Raw genomic sequence first — 15,950 nt, 5'->3', positions numbered from 1 at the left:
ACCCACACACACATACCGTTTTGTTGACGGGTATATTTAGAGCTGTCAAACGATTTTAATAATATACATAATATATAACATATAACGTGTGTGTACTGTGTATTTTTATGTATATATATATATATATATATATATATATATATATATATATATATATATATATATATATATATATATATATATATATATATATATATATATATAAACACACAAATATACATGTATATATCTAAGAAAATATTAACATATAAAATATTTGTATATATAAATAAAATATATTTTTGTTAAATATATACTTATATATATATATATATATATATATATATATATATATATAATCCACTGTCTACAAAACATACTTAAGGACGGTTATTCTTGTTTACTGGCCTCTTCATGTACAGGTGCTCATAGACAAAGAGTAACATTGAACATAGTTCCAGAGAAATCAGGTGTGAGGCACTGAAAGGGTTAACCCTGATAGATTTTTGTTGAGTGAGGCATTTATTCACTCCCTAAAAGAATTCCACCACTCAAAACAGGATGCCACAAAAAAGAAAAAAGCTCCTGGCTTCCCTAATCTTCCACAGATCTTTTTGGATTTTTTTTTTTTTTTTTCCTTTCCTGAACAATGGAAAAAAAGAGTCTTTCTTGTAGCCTGCAAGCTACTGCTTGCTGCCGAACAGTCTTTACCAAGGTCAAGTTTTCTAAATGTTCTTTTATGCAGGGCATGTCAGGTGACGTGCGCTGTGGCACGACTGCACATGAGACTTCAGAATGTTGGGGAGTGAACAAAGGAGATGCTGATGTTGAGTTGGTATCACTACAGACAATGCTGGTCTTTTTGTCTTCGGTGTATCAGAAATTAATCGGCGATGTATAAATCTCACAAAAATATGTTCAGCTCACATTTCACCTCAAAAGCAAAAGAATGAAAAAAATAAGAAATTAGCATACACTCTTAAAAATAAAGGTTCCAAAAGGGTGTTTTCACAGTGATGCCATAGAAGCAGCATTTTCAATTCCCCAAAGAACAGTTCTAAAAAGAAAGATTTTTCTAAGTTTAAAGAACATTTTTAACCTTTTTCCACTATTAATAACCTTTTGTAGAAATGGAAAGGTTCGGTGGATGTTAAAGGTTCCACTGATGCCAATAAAGAACCTTTATTTTTAGAGAGTAAAGAATTATATTAAAAAAAGTATATTTTTAGGACTATCAAGATTTTTTTGCTTGAGATTTAAGCTCATTTTCCCTTCAAAATTCTTATTACTATATATATATATATATATATATATATATATATATATAACATAATTTATACTTTACAAATTACAACAAATACTACCAATGATATATAAATACTTTACAATTTAAATAATATAAAAAATATTTTTGCATTACAACAACAATAAGAATCTGAATATTTGCATTAGAATAATGAGCATCTGCAGAGAAATGTGCTTAAGTCATAAAAATATATATATATATTTAATAATTATTATATATACTCGATTTTGATTATATAATATGATATTATATATGAGTCAAAATATGCTAAGGGGTAACAATGGAACAAAAAGTAATTTTTCACTATATCTTACAACAGAATCTGCATTTTCATAGGTTTAAATAAAATATTTTTGTTATAAGAGACAATAAGAACAACTTTGTGCATCAAAACCACTCCTTTCCTGATAAAAAAAACAACAACACTTTTTTTAAATTTCAACGAATTTGCGGCAGCTGCATGTAACATTTTTGACAAGCCAAACATGTCAGTAACATGTCATTTTTTTAAGTCACGAATTAAACTTCATTCCATAAAATAAGTATAATGAACTAAGCAAATATAATATAATTACTCAAATATAATTACTCAACAATCAAACCTCTTACGCACATTATCGTGTCCGTCAAAAATTTAGGCTGGCTGTCGTTTAGAATATTAGAACTAAAAACATAGACATAACACACTAATAGACATCAATCACTTCACTGAATACTTGCCAGCTAAGAAATAAATAATTATTACCTTATGATTCATTACAAGTTTTCAAATCCACATCATTTAAATATCACAACATCGATGTCTTTCAAAAAAATAAAGTGCACAATACACACAGGACTATTTATGAGAAGCAGAGGTCCGAATCACGCATTGCACAATTTAGCAAAAATAAAAATGCAATTGAATGTTATAGTTTTTCAGTATCTTAAAATGACTAATTTGTGGGAGAGATCATAAAAAAGGGAGGGATTAAGTCATTTTAATCCACACTCCATACCAGTGGTGGCGGTAGTACACCATTTTGTTGTTTGTCAACCACCAATAAACCTCAAAAGAAGAAGAAGAAGAGTCACGCATTTCCTGGAAAACCCACACTAACGGATGTTTTGACTACATCATCGCTTTCTGAGAAAAGAGAGAAAATGGCGACCTGAGTGGCTTCAACACGATGTCTGTCAGAGACGATGATAACATACATAATACATAATGCACATAAGTACAAATTTGTTCTTCACTCAATGAAATTATTGATCTGATGATCTGAGAACTGAGCGAAATACTTCACACTGCATGCTAAAGAGAATAAACGACAATCCAATTCAAAAACTTTGCCAGATTAGTGAACATCGTTCAACATGTTGATTTTTAAGTTTTAAATATGGATGTTTTTCTTACAAAAATGCACTGATTCACTTCAAAAGGCCTTTAACCCCCTGGAGCCGTATGGATTACTTTTATAATAGTTGGATACATTTTTTTGGCTTCAAATGTGAATATTTTTAAATATATCTCCGATTGTGTTCATCTGAAAAAAGATATTCATATAGACCTAGGATGGCTTGAGGGGGAGTGAATCATGGGATAATTTTCATTTTTGGGTGAACTATCCCTTTAAGCCAATTATCAAAGTTTGATAAAATGTTTAATTTTCTAATAAAAGATGATAAATTACAAGATTTGTTACATTTAATTACCATTCATTTTACTTAGCAGATTTTGACTAATATATATTAAACATAATATAAACTTTGTGAATAATCACAGTGATTTTAAGGAGTTTTAAATTACTCTGATTTAAAAAAAAAATGCTATTACAGGGCAAGTAATGTACATATATTAAGATATAGTAGTGAATATCATTAATAATTAGTGCAATTGACCAGCCCTAACCACAGAATATCGGAAGGATTGCATTACAATCAGTTACTTCATAAAAACAAAAACTGCTTTCTCTAATGGCAATGAAATATGGAAAAATCTCCTTCATGAAAGGAGACGGTGTCGAGTCTTCCCTAGTGTGTGTGAGCTGAATGTAAATATGCAAGAAGTCGAGTCATTTGCAATCAGCCGGAAGGGCTTACTAATGAAATGGGCTGAGAGTGGAGGTAAAGAAAAATCAACCACCAGGCACAACCCCCATTTTGGAGGAGATCATTTAGACCAGCATAACAATCAAAATATTTTGCTGATACTAACTTCAAAGCTTGTTTTTTTTTTTTTTTTTTTTATAAATCAAGCATACTCCTTAAAGTTTAAAGATGTCACAATCATTTTCCCCCCAAATGGAAGTGCATGAAGTGTGCAGACAAAGCTAAATGATTGTGTGTGTGTGTGTGAAACACACGGATGTACAAAAGGGCATAAACATCTTAACAGTCACATAAAAGCGTATGCCAACATTAGCAAGTTTTTCCAAAACTAAACCCGGCACGGTTATAAAGCAAGGATTTAGTTCAAGTGTTTCCTTCAGGTAATTGATTCAGTATGTGGGGAAACACTTAGGTCAGTTTTCGTTTTTGGTGGCCCATTTTGTTAGCGTTTATAAACGGACTGCCTCATTCCATCCAAGAACCACCCCCAGTCACAGAGACAGTACGCTTATATGACCAAAATGGGTAAAACGAAATGACTTACTCATCAAAGGTCAGTACTTAATGTTAGGGGTTGTTCAGATCACTAATCCTGAGCGATAGTAGTAGTGATACTTGTCTTACCTGAATGTCATCTGTCAGAAGGTCCATGTTTTCAGCCTGCATGAAACACCCATGTTGTTTGTGCAACAGGCTTGATTTTACAGGGGTGAGAACAGTCTTCTTCATGAATCCTTCATCAGTGCCCTGGAACAAAGTCAAGTCACAACCAACACAAGATTACCATAAAACACTGGCATGTAGAAGTACAAAATGAATCTCAGGAAACCTGTCAAGAACATATCTGGGACATATTTCAGCCAAAAATGAAATTAATAAAAAATAATTTTAGATTTTAATATTCATATGGAATATTCATGGTTTTGTAAAATAAACATTTTTTTTCACATTGCAGGAACATTTAAAAAAAATGAATACAAAATGTGATTTGAAAGAGTAAACATTTAAAATGGTAGAAATTGCAGTTACGTGACCTTAAATATACACTTTCCCTTAAAATCTATACATCAATACACTAAAATCTTAGACATCTATAAACAAAATGTCTATGAACATGCATTTTCACATCATTGTCGCATTTGTAGAATGGTAGCACTATCCTTTAAATGAAGATTAATAAAGTACCTTTTAAAGGGGCCATATTATAACCTTTTACAAAGTCTTGATTTTGTTTTTGGAATCTACTAGAATAGGTATTCATGCTTGAATGTTCAAAAAACACATTATTTTTCACATTTCAAATTGTTGCAGCACCTCTTTTCCCAGTCTGTCCGTAACGCTCTGTTTAGTTCCTGTCTCTATGAAGCCCCTCCTTCCATAAAGCAGTGTGTTCTGATTGGTCGGCTCAACCAGCATGTTGTGATTGGTCAACTGCTTCCAGCGTGTTTCAGAAATGTCACGCACTTTACCATAATTTTTTTTACCGGAGTTTAAACACATTACTAACTCAACCAGGCCTCGTCCCATTTTTTGTGAATTCCTTATTAGGCTGGAATAATAAAAAATTGGAAAAATTAAGTGACTAAATGTTTCTGTTCCTCTATTGTAAGTTGCTTTGGATAAGAACACCTGATAAATGCATGTGTGTAATGAAATGTAAATGTACTGTAAAAAAAAAAAATTTGTATTACAGTCATTTTTAACAGACGTTGCAGTGAGAACTTAAAAAGAGTTGAGAAATAATGAGAATTTTGAGAGAGAAAGTGCTGAATTGTCATTAAAAGTAATGTCAAAATGCCAAAATAGGCTTAATTTTCTTCATCTTCAAAATAAAACTCTTTCTTTCTTGACATGTTTTGTGAGATTCACAAGTTCTTTCTTTCATTCTAAACCTCTATGGACAAGTAGGCCCAGACTTTGTGGATTTACTCAAACATTCACTTCACCTTGATCTGTTCCCAGCTCCAGCCATCCTGGATGGTCTCAGAGTGTTGGAGAAAGAGCTGACAGCAAAGCCGGAAGGTCCTTTCATCCAAGTAACATGATGCAGAGATTTTCTCACCTGCCATCTGAGGGTAAGAACAGTCACATTTAAATGTATAAGAACCAAAGATGACTTATCACTGTTGACATGAACATTGTAAAGTCAACATGAAGCACCATTCACAACACATTTTACTTCTGGGTATGATAGGATATGAGATAAGATAACATGCAATGGACACATCTTGGTTTAATCCATCAGGAATTGACTGGATCGTGAAGGAACAATCAATGGGACAACATGCACAGTTATGATAATCATGGACAACTGAACCAGGAATCTGTGATAATTGAGACAATTCTATGCTTACTTTAAGTTCTCTCAACAAATCCACAGGCAGATTTAGAATTGCTGAAACACAAATTCCATCACAACTGTAGGTTGTTGGATCACAACAGCGGTTCTGGCTTCAATTACTCTGAGGAAACGGTTGATTCCCTAAGTGGCCCTTTCCTGCTCGTGCCTCTTTCACCCCCTCTGCGTGAACAAGCAGAAATGAGAAACATCAAACAAACCCATTTATTCACATCTTCACTGATCAGCCGGTTTAGTGAGCATCTACAACTCCAAACTAAATGGACACAACATGGCTTGATTAATTACAGCGTGTGAAGCAATAAACAAAATGTGCACAAACTTCGGTGGACTAGCAGTGTCTCTATGTCTAGCTAAAGCCCAATTCTGACATGTGGGGAAAGAACAATTCCTTAACTAATGAATAATATGTACTACCAAATCTTTAAAGGGGTAGTTCACCCAAAAATGAAAATTATCCCATGATTTACTCACTCTCAAGCCAACTTAGATGTATATGACTATCTTCTTTCAGACGAACACAATCAGAGTTATATTAAAAAATATCATGGCTCTTCCAAGCTTTATAATGGTAGTGAATGGTGCTTGAATGATTTGAATTTTGAATCCCAAAAAAGTGCATCCATCCAACATAAAAGTACTCCACATGGCTCCAAGGGGTTAATAAAGGCCTTCTAAAGTGAAGCAATGGGTTTTTGTAAGAAAAATATCCATATTTAAAATTTTATAAACTATAACTGGAGTCCGGCAACAGCTGTATGCGAGTCTAGTTACAGTGGAAGAGTGACCTATGACTGATTGTTACTATGAATAAACTGAATAAATAAGAAGTAACTCAGTATAATATATAAAGTAACTGATAAAAATTCTGTAGAAAAACAGAAAAGGTATTGGTAGTTTTCTGTTAAGTTTTTGTAAATTTCCTTTAACCATAAAGATAGTCCCACCCCAAACTCATGCATTGGTCAATGTCAATGCTGTGCTGTGTTCACGTCATGTCATAATTACCATAACATTCTACTCGTAGCTGTTCACGTCCTCAGGCTGGGAATTATGCATTTCTTTAGCAATACTATCAACGCCTAAGGTTGTTTACACAACAACGATGTACTAAAAATGGAAAAGTTTTTCCTTTTTTTCATGTACAGACGGCAAAATGTCAAAATGATCCCCTCTCACACAGATCCACGAAAATTATTCAAAACGCTGTATTAGGGGCCGATCACATTCGTTATTTCAAATGAAATCAATTTATCCTTTGCTGAAACTTCCTCGTCGTTGTGGAGAGTGCATTTCATGTTTGCATAGCAACGACAGACGCCAAGGGAGCGCAAGCACTTTGGAAAGAAGGAGAAAGCGGCTACGCTTTCTATGCATTTTTAAACGTGATATGTTTAGGCAGGAACACACCAAGCCGACGCCAGCGAACTAGCGCCGACGAAAGCAGACTTCGGGGTTGGTTCACGTCGGCAGCATCTGGGTCCAAAGTTGCCCTGACACACCAAACCAACGCTCGACAGCCGACGGCCAAATAGCATGTCCGTTCTGTGCCTGCGTAAGATGAAATGCCTTTCCGAACCAGCAGGTGGCAGTAGCTGAACAGCCAATCAGAATAATCAGATGGCCCAATGGACCGATGAGCTCCGACGCCGATTCAACATGTCGAATCGGCCCAAAAAAAGCCAACGAGGACCAACTTCAGCTGACGGTGCGGAACACACTGAGAAAACTTAGTCGGCCGACGAACAGGGCTTGGTTAGTGATGGGCAGATCGAGGCTTCATGAAACACTGAAGCAGTTGAATCAAATGTGCCGTAATGATTCGAGGCTTTGAAACAATCTGACACCCGTCTCCACGCGTGACCCCTAGTGGTCAGAACAGTGCAACAAAACTCAGGCCAAACATGCATTAAAAATACCCTTTAACAAATGTATTGCAAAATTTTTATTTAAAGTAAAATCAATTAAATGGAATTAACTAATCATCTAATAAGATTAAATACAGAGTGTCTGTATAATATGTGTTCTTTTATCAATTTTAAAGGCTTGTTTCTCTGTTCCATGGCTCAAGCTAAACAGGCCAATACGAGATTAATAACTACCATTATTAATTTTAATTATTCTAATGTATAATTAAAACATCTACAAATGTATAAAACTGATCGGAGATCAGGTAAAACCATAGGGTAAAGCCCTAGACACTTGTTCAGTAGTTCTCAGTGAATCTGCATGATTGATGGGTTCACTTTATCATCGCCCTCTACCGGTGAACCATTGAAATTTCAAACTGTTTTGAAAATGTTTCGAAACAGTGATGACGTAATGAAGCCTCGTTTACTAAAATCTTTAAGTAGGTAAAAAAAAGTAAGACTTTGGCAGTTTGATACACGCTCCGAATCACTGATTCGAAACAAAAGATTCATGAAGCTTCGGAGCTTCATGAAGCGGTGTTTCGAAATCGGCCATCACTAGGCTTGGTGTGTTCCTGCCTTTTGTATGGCCCCTTATGCTGCCAGGCCAGTAGATGGCAATGTCACTTTGTAAAGAAACACTACACGCCTATAGACTGACCACGTAACACACATGCGCTTGACGTCACCGTTTTCACAATTTCGCATTTTTGTGGCTTACACGAAGATGATAACGGTATCATTTTCATAAACATGCACTTTGAAACACTCTTTTTTTGTTTTTAAACGCTGTTGTCGTGTAATTGAATGGCCAAATCACATAAAAAAGTTTTTCATTTTCAGTTGAAAACGGTGTCATATAAATGGGCCCTAAAAGAATCTGCAGTGATCAGGTGGTACAGGGGTCACGTGGTGCAAATAGGAGCTCTAGGAAACTAGTTGGAATCTCGTATTGTTTGTTTGACAACAATTACTGTATTACTTAAAGCCACTATTTCGACTATTTAGTAAATTACCATTAAAGTAAACTACTTAACTATTCTTATTAAAATGCATGATTAATATGCAGTTCTCCGTTTTTTAAAGTTCGGATGGGCGTTTTTTTAACATCGAAAAATTACACAAATCATATTTAAACTCTTGACTTCAAAATATCAATATGTCTTTGTATTTTCACGACAACTCAACTATGACGACACGACAGCCTCTTGAAACTTTATAGCCTGAATCAGATCATGTTTTCAGGGAACTACACCCTTTACTGATGATACTTAAGTTACATAAAGCGTTGTATGGCGTCTTAATGGAACTGAGCTCGAATACTACAGCACAGATAAAGATAAAGAAGGACGCAAAACAGTCTGAGCATCAGCGCTCGTGGCATTTCAACCGTGCAGCTCTCGAGAGCCCCTATTTATAAAGTCAGCAGCAACGTTGCTGTGGTAACTGCAATGCACTTTCTTTGACTTTGTTAGAATTTCTAAAACGCCAACTTGTTACATTGTTGCTGTATGACTCGGAACTGTCATAAAGAACATCCACAGCAGCGCAAACTGCTCTATCGCTCTGTCTTACCATGATCTCACTCGGCTACTTCCGGGATCCTGAGCGCGGAGGGGGTGAAACGGAACAGCCAATGTTATTCAGCACAGGCGGTTTCAAGCCGCCCACTTTGGGAAAAAAGCACAGCGCAGACATTAGAGGACAGACAGCAGTTAAAACATTCGCCAAAATAATATACACAAGTGAAGAGAGAAAAGATCAGCGTTCACAACGAGGGATTTTCTACCAAACTAAAGACTTGACGCATTTATTACTAGCTATTGCATTTTTAATGCTCATTTCTGGTCAAAATAGACTATTTGATGATGCATCCACATTTCGATCTATAGTGCATTTAAAAATACTTTTTAGTAGTAGTAAGAATGAAGGGAATGAAACAAGGACCCTTAAAGGGCTTATAAACCAAATATAAACAAGTTATAATAGTAGCCAATAGTACATTAATTAGCACATCTAGAACTTAAAAGAGGGCTAACTATTTATAATAATATCTTATAACAAAATATGTAGGAAAATATTTATAGGATTTTATACATGAAAAAAAAAGTTGTATAGTAAGCAATGATCTAACCAACTACACAAGATTAAAAGTATAAAATCAGCAATTTTACTTCCATAATTTGGGGTATTCCAGAGTAAAAACAGGTTATTCAATAAAAAAAAATGTATGAAAAAAATAGGGATTTGATTGGGTGGTGAAAAGTGGGTGTTACCAGGAACGAATGTTGTTTGCTAAAACAATATGGCTGACCTGCATATTAGCATACAACTTTTACTAGGCTATTTCTGCTGAACGCCACCACAAAGTTGTAAATATGAGTGGGAAGCTTGGGATTTTATTTAAAGTTTTAGTTTGCCCAAAAATGAAAATTCTGTCTTTAATTACTCACCCTCATGTCGTTCTACACCCATAAGACCTTCGTTCATCTTCGGAACACAAATTAAGATATTGTTGATGAAATCCGATGAGGCCTGCATCGCCAGCGATGCCATTGAAAATCTCAAGATCCATAAAGGTTCATGTGAGTTCAGTGGTTCTACATTAATATTATAAAGTGACGAGAATACATTTTGTGCACCAAAAAAGCAAAATAATGACTTTACAACAATATAGTGATGGGCCGATTTTAAAACACTGCTTCGGAGCTTTATGAATTGAATCAGTGATTTGGATCTCCTATCAAACAAACGCCTAAAATGCTGAAATCACGTGACTTTGGCGCTCCGAATCACTGATTCGATTCAATCAAAATATCTTAATTTGTGTTCCGAAGATGAAGGTCTTAACGGGTGTAGAACGACATGAGGGTGAGTAATTAATGACATTATTTTCATTTTTGGGTGAACTAACCCTTTAAGCCCGGATGTTTACGAGTTGGGGGCGTGTCAGTGAGAAACATGGTGGAATATTTATAGATATTTATTTAGCCGAGATATTGTTTACAATAAAATAAGCTAATCCCCTGCACAAAATATAATGGCACTGTAATATAACAACATAATATGTAACGATAAAGTTTACAGTGGCTTCATAAATTAAAAACATTAAAAAGCAAAGCACACCTCATGCACATTGTTCTTCATTTTCTGTAAGTATAGAGTTAAAGAACTTCTGTAGTTATTTAATGTACACCGCCGTCTTGCTCCGACGAAAGTGACTTGAACGCACCTAACATTGTAAACATGACGTTCCACCTCGTAAATATGAACTTCCCAGGAGGATTTGAACACGTGGACAAGGAAAGCCATTTCAGAAAAGTGTCAGATTATAAAAACATTTTCTTTGGAAAATCATGCAATCAACAAATCATTCACAATAACATGAGGAATGTGCATTAGGAAAGTAAACAGGTAAGTAAATATGTAAGTAAATAGTCCATTTTGATTTGGTTTTGGCTCATGTCTGTGTTTACATGCGCAAGAATATTCTAATGATCCGATTATGTAAGCTTTGTGTAAACACAACCAGATAAGAAAATGAAGCCAATATTCCAGTTTCTAAACATCAAAATATAATTTTTGATTAAACATGTTGGGTCATATAAATCCCTTATTTGAAATATCCACCATACATTTATCATTTTTAAGTATATTTCACAATAAAGGCTTAACCAGAATTTGAATAATATGGTGGTTCAGGCCCTACTTTAGTTTTACATTGTTTAAAAGCCATTTGTCTGCAAATATCTTAGTAATCCAACTATTTTCCAACACAGAATACAATTACTAAACACATTAGGGATGTTTAGACTGTCACAAACATTATCACAGAAATAAAGCAGATTTCTCCTTTTCTAGGTTGTATTTTGCTGTCTAAACTGCTATAGTGCTATTCATCAACTTTTTAAAAGATAAACAAGCACATTAGTTATCACTATACTTTATGAAAAGAGATCTGCGCGACCCAAATAATCTTATTTCAATCCATAGTACATACAGAAGCTGAGGAATCCGCTCCACATTTGCCATATCACTTTAAATTTGGCCAGTGACAGTAGAGGGTGTGATTGCTTGTGAGGGGAACAGCCAGTTGTTTAAAATCCCTCTCAGTACGGTTTCAAATTCCCCTCAGTGCCGGGTAAGACGAAGCGCGTGTATGTGTGTGTGTTCCACAGACAAGAGTGCTGGAGATAAGAAAGGGGTTGTGTTTCTGTCGGGGCGGGGCCGAGTAACTGTCACTCACGCTAGTTACCCAACAAAATGGGCGTTCCTTTTCGGCGCTCTGTCCAATGAGAGGAATCGCTCCTGTAGTCACCATGGTGACGGGGTTGTGTCCGGGGAGGCTGTGATGGGTTGACAGGTGCGTGACAATCGGAGCTCTCTGCAAGCATGTACGCCAAAGGCAAGAGTAACAACGTACCGTCCGACAGCCAAGCGAGGGAAAAGTAAGTTTTATTTATGAGGGGGGGAATCTCTTTAATGAAGACAGCGCGCGGACAGACTTTTAACAAGCAGCGGATACGTTCTGTTCCTTGGATGCTGTGTTGTCGCTGACAGTGCTTGTAGTTCATGCAAGAAAGTTGTTGTCAGTTATCAGTCACGCGCTGGTAGAATTTCTTGCGTCTAATTAACGCGACATGTAAACTGGTAGCACGCGCAGGAGTTAAGAGATGCGAAGACTAAACTTTACATGTGGACTATCGATAAAAAGAGTCAATTTATTTCTGAATGAGTCAAAAAATACATTTATTTATGCACGAAAAGTTGCCACGGGTAACGAAACGCTATATATAGCTAATTTCAAGGATTTCGTCATCTCAATTTAGTATTGGAATAAGGTGAGTACAGAAGTTTTTTTTTCGTTTTAAAAGAAACGTGTATGGAATATAGGCTACAGTACGTACCCGTTACAAGTTTAAATACCCATTTCAGTCAGTCGGGTGAGCTGCATTTCAGTGGGAAAAAAAAGTTTATTGGTAGCGGACCGTTGTGTTTCTCTGTTCCGTGCGCTCGCGGGTTCTGGTCTGAAAAGTTACTGCGCACGCGAAATAATATGATTGACAGTTCGGAATGAAAAGTTCCAGTAGGCAGCGTGTGCGAGTTTGACTGACCTGCCGGTGTCATGGAACTTTTCGCGCCGGACACGTCAATCATACTCTCTCTCGCGCGCGCTATGTATACTCTAATATACTCGCGTTCTGTTGAAGCCCGTCGCGCGCAGCCAGTGAGTGACTTCTTGTTTGTGGCAGTTATTTTTCGCAGTTATATAAGATTTTTGGCTGCGCGTGAATCGCTGAAGATGATGATGGCACGACGAGGGGTCCGTTGATCTGACAACAACATTTGTCTGTATTATATATTAACCTATATACAATTTTTAATGTGTTTGATAATGTGTGAAACGGAAGAACGTAACGAACGACTAAATAGGGAACGATGGAGTTTGTTGATCTTTAAATGATGCCCAGTACACTTATAACGGTCTTCTGGGGGGATTTTTTTCATGTAGCAGCTTCCAAAAGACATTTATCATGAGTATATTGCATATTTAATCTGTATATTTTAGAAATATGTCTTATTGAAATGTGTTTGGCCTGATAATGCGGAGACTTTAGAGTATACTTGTTCCTAGAAGGATGTCTTGTACACCTACCACCATTCTGAAAGGAAATATTTGTCATGAGCCTCCATAAAGACCTTTATCATGAATATATTAAAGCGTTAGTGCATGTGTTTTCAAAATATGTTGTAATAAAGTGTATTTGGCTTGTCAATGTGGAGATTTTAGAGTATCCTAGAAGGATGACTAGTACACCTACCACCATTCTGAAAGGAAATGTTTGTTAGGAGCCTCCAAAAATATCCTGAATAGCCTATATTTAAGCAAAACTATGTTATATTGAAGTGTATTTGGCTTGTCAGTGTGGAAATGTTAGAGCCTTATGGCTGCTGAGATGATGTCATGAACATGGGAACTTATTTGACGTGTCAGGGAAACATGTCACCTCACTGTCATTGATTTCCTGTGGTTTAAAACTGTATTATTCTACTAACTGCCTTTGTTGTCAGCTTAAACATGATTGGAATGTCCACAGTTTTGTCTTCCTGCAGTGAGGTCTTGTCTTGAAGTAATTAGCAATTATTGCAGTTTCATTCAGGCCAGTGTCTTATGGGGCATGTGTGGACTTGTGGTTTCGATGAAAACTCTCCAGCATTAGATTTGAGCTTGAGAAAGCAGTTTTGCTGGTTATGAGATGTTCTTACAGCCTCTTGCTTTTGCTAAGTGAATTTGTCTGCTGTTTGTGGTTCTTTACTTGTACTCTGAATGCTGTTTATAGGTGGCGTGGCAAAGGGGGGGCAAGAGCAGAATGAAGGATGGCAACTAGGCTTGTTATGGTATATGTAAAACCAGTAATACTATATGAGGGACGATACCAGTATGAAATGTTATACTGATTTAAAAGGGGAAGCAATAAAACATACCTGTCAACAACAGTTCCTAACTAAAAATTACTGTACAGATGTTTAATTCCTCTACAACAGGGATCTTGCTAGCATTTGGCCAGAATGTGTAAGCTAGCCTATTAAAGTATAATGACCAAGCTAGCTAGTGTACTGAAAATATGCATAACTGTAACATTACCACCACTCAGGTAATTTATTTAGATTAACGAGATAGACACATGATTGACTCCACACTCCAAAAAATGCTGGGTTAAAAACAACCCAAGTTGGGTTGAAAATGGACAGACCCAGCAGTTGGGTTAAATGTTTGCCCAACCTGCTGGGTAGTTTTATTTAACTCAACTATTGTTTAAAAAATGACTGTATTGCTTTCTTAAATATAAAAATAATATGTTTAATAAATGAACATTTATTAATAAGTTTAATGAATAATATACAAAAATCATATGCTTATTAATAAATGTTCACCTTTTGATTATTATTGTTGCCTCTAATAATTAAATGTCTGTGATTTTTGGTTCATTTCAACCCAGCCATATGGTAAGTTTTAAACAATAGTTGGGTTAAATAAAACTGCACAGTACGTTGGGCAAAGATTTAACCCAACCTCTGGGTTTGTCCATTTTCAACCCAACTTGGGTTGTTTTTTAGCGTGTACCTGCTTCTGTGCATCAAAAGGATACAATATTGGAGTATTTGTTTGGTCTAGTAGTGTGCACTGATAGTTTTTTGTTTTTGGCACCATAAAAAGTTAAAGAGTGGGGGAAGGGGGAAGATGATGAACACTGAACCAATAAATATTATTTAGTTCGTGCTGACATTTTATTGAGGTGACATTAATCTCGGAGACGTTTTCTAATAATTTTTAATAATGAAGATCTTCAACATATTATGTTGATTTGGCTATTTCTCCACAAGTTTTGTCTCCTGAAATAACTGTGATTTGAATGACAATTTATTTGATACCATTACACCTGCCAGAATAAGCAACTTAAATGAAAGGTTTGCTTTGGTATGGAGATTCTCACTTACCCGTCTCTGGACAAACAGGTCCAGTTCTATAGAAAGCAAGAGCACCTTTAATTAAAAGAAGTCTCAAGTCTCTAACCAAATAATGGTTTTCTATTTTAATATACTTTAAAATATAATGTATTTCTGTGATGCAAAGCGTCTGAACATTCCTACCTCTAGGGCATTTCATATAGGCTACTATATTTGTTATATTATAGAGCCTAAATGTTGATGTGCAGTTGACAAACTATACATCATTAAAAAGATCTAAGACTCAAGCTTCACATTTTGACTCTTAAAATCTTATATTGACCATAATTTCTTAATATGCTTAAAAGCACACAGATTTGGAGAAATATTGATGGATTCTCATATGTTTATATCAATTTTCTATACAGAGGAGTAATATTTATTATTCTATATTTATTGTCATCATTATGAGCGCTGGATGCTGTGTTTTTAATTCATACTTGAGCCGGAGGGCGCTCTGCCCCTTTTGTCCACAAATGCCTCAGTAAAAGAAGAGGCATATCATGTGACAATCAAGGAACTAACAGAGGCAAGAGATCGCTAAATATGGCTATTCAAAACACTTTTGAAGACAATAAATACACGATTGAGATGACGAATGCATGTATTGCCTCTGAGTTTGCGTGTGAATAGCGCTGGCTCCGTGGGCGTGGCCGCATTAGCGGATAATGAGCTGAATCACAGACTTCTGACATGGCTCTCTTTTCATACAGATTACATAAACACAGAAGGTTTGTTTTCGATTTGACTTAAATGTTTTAAAACCTGACATCTTAACATTTTTTTAGACATAAGT

The 15,950-nt window shown here is 35.7% G+C and overlaps 2 protein-coding genes across 8 annotated transcripts in view; one reads left to right on the top strand and one right to left on the bottom strand.

Moving 5' to 3' along the window:
* The window catches only part of atg10 (ATG10 autophagy related 10 homolog (S. cerevisiae)), a 29,193-nt gene extending 16,622 nt beyond the window's left edge, over window positions 1-12,571 (bottom strand). For 2 of the 4 annotated variants that reach the window (XR_007183553.1, XM_048181090.1), the window contains exons 1-4: window positions 11,646-11,767; window positions 9,221-9,315; window positions 5,323-5,445; window positions 4,001-4,123 (exon numbers count right to left, since the gene is read on the bottom strand). Coding sequence is in view for 3 of the 4 variants with exons in the window: in XM_048181090.1 (XP_048037047.1) it covers window positions 4,001-4,123; window positions 5,323-5,445; window positions 9,221-9,223 (249 nt within the window). In the remaining variant the exon portion in view is untranslated. Of the gene's footprint in view, window positions 1-4,000; window positions 4,124-5,322; window positions 5,446-5,730; window positions 5,898-9,220; window positions 9,316-11,645; window positions 11,768-12,552 lie in introns of those variants that run through there. The other 2 variants (XM_048181092.1, XM_048181091.1) reach the window with 2 other exon arrangements.
* The window catches only part of ssbp2b (single stranded DNA binding protein 2b), a 91,620-nt gene continuing 87,532 nt past the window's right edge, over window positions 11,863-15,950 (top strand). For 2 of the 4 annotated variants that reach the window (XM_048181087.1, XM_048181085.1), the window contains exon 1: window positions 11,863-12,093. In XM_048181087.1, the coding sequence (XP_048037044.1) occupies window positions 12,038-12,093 (56 nt within the window). In that variant the 5' untranslated portion in view covers window positions 11,863-12,037. Of the gene's footprint in view, window positions 12,094-12,121; window positions 12,487-15,950 lie in introns of those variants that run through there. The other 2 variants (XM_048181086.1, XM_048181089.1) reach the window with 2 other exon arrangements.

The sequence above is a fragment of the Megalobrama amblycephala genome, linkage group LG2 (genome assembly GCF_018812025.1).
Source record: "Megalobrama amblycephala isolate DHTTF-2021 linkage group LG2, ASM1881202v1, whole genome shotgun sequence".
In the NCBI taxonomy this organism is placed as follows: Eukaryota; Metazoa; Chordata; class Actinopteri; order Cypriniformes; family Xenocyprididae; genus Megalobrama; species Megalobrama amblycephala.
Note: the sequence above shows the minus strand (reverse complement) of the source record. Positions and strands in the feature narration are given on the sequence as shown.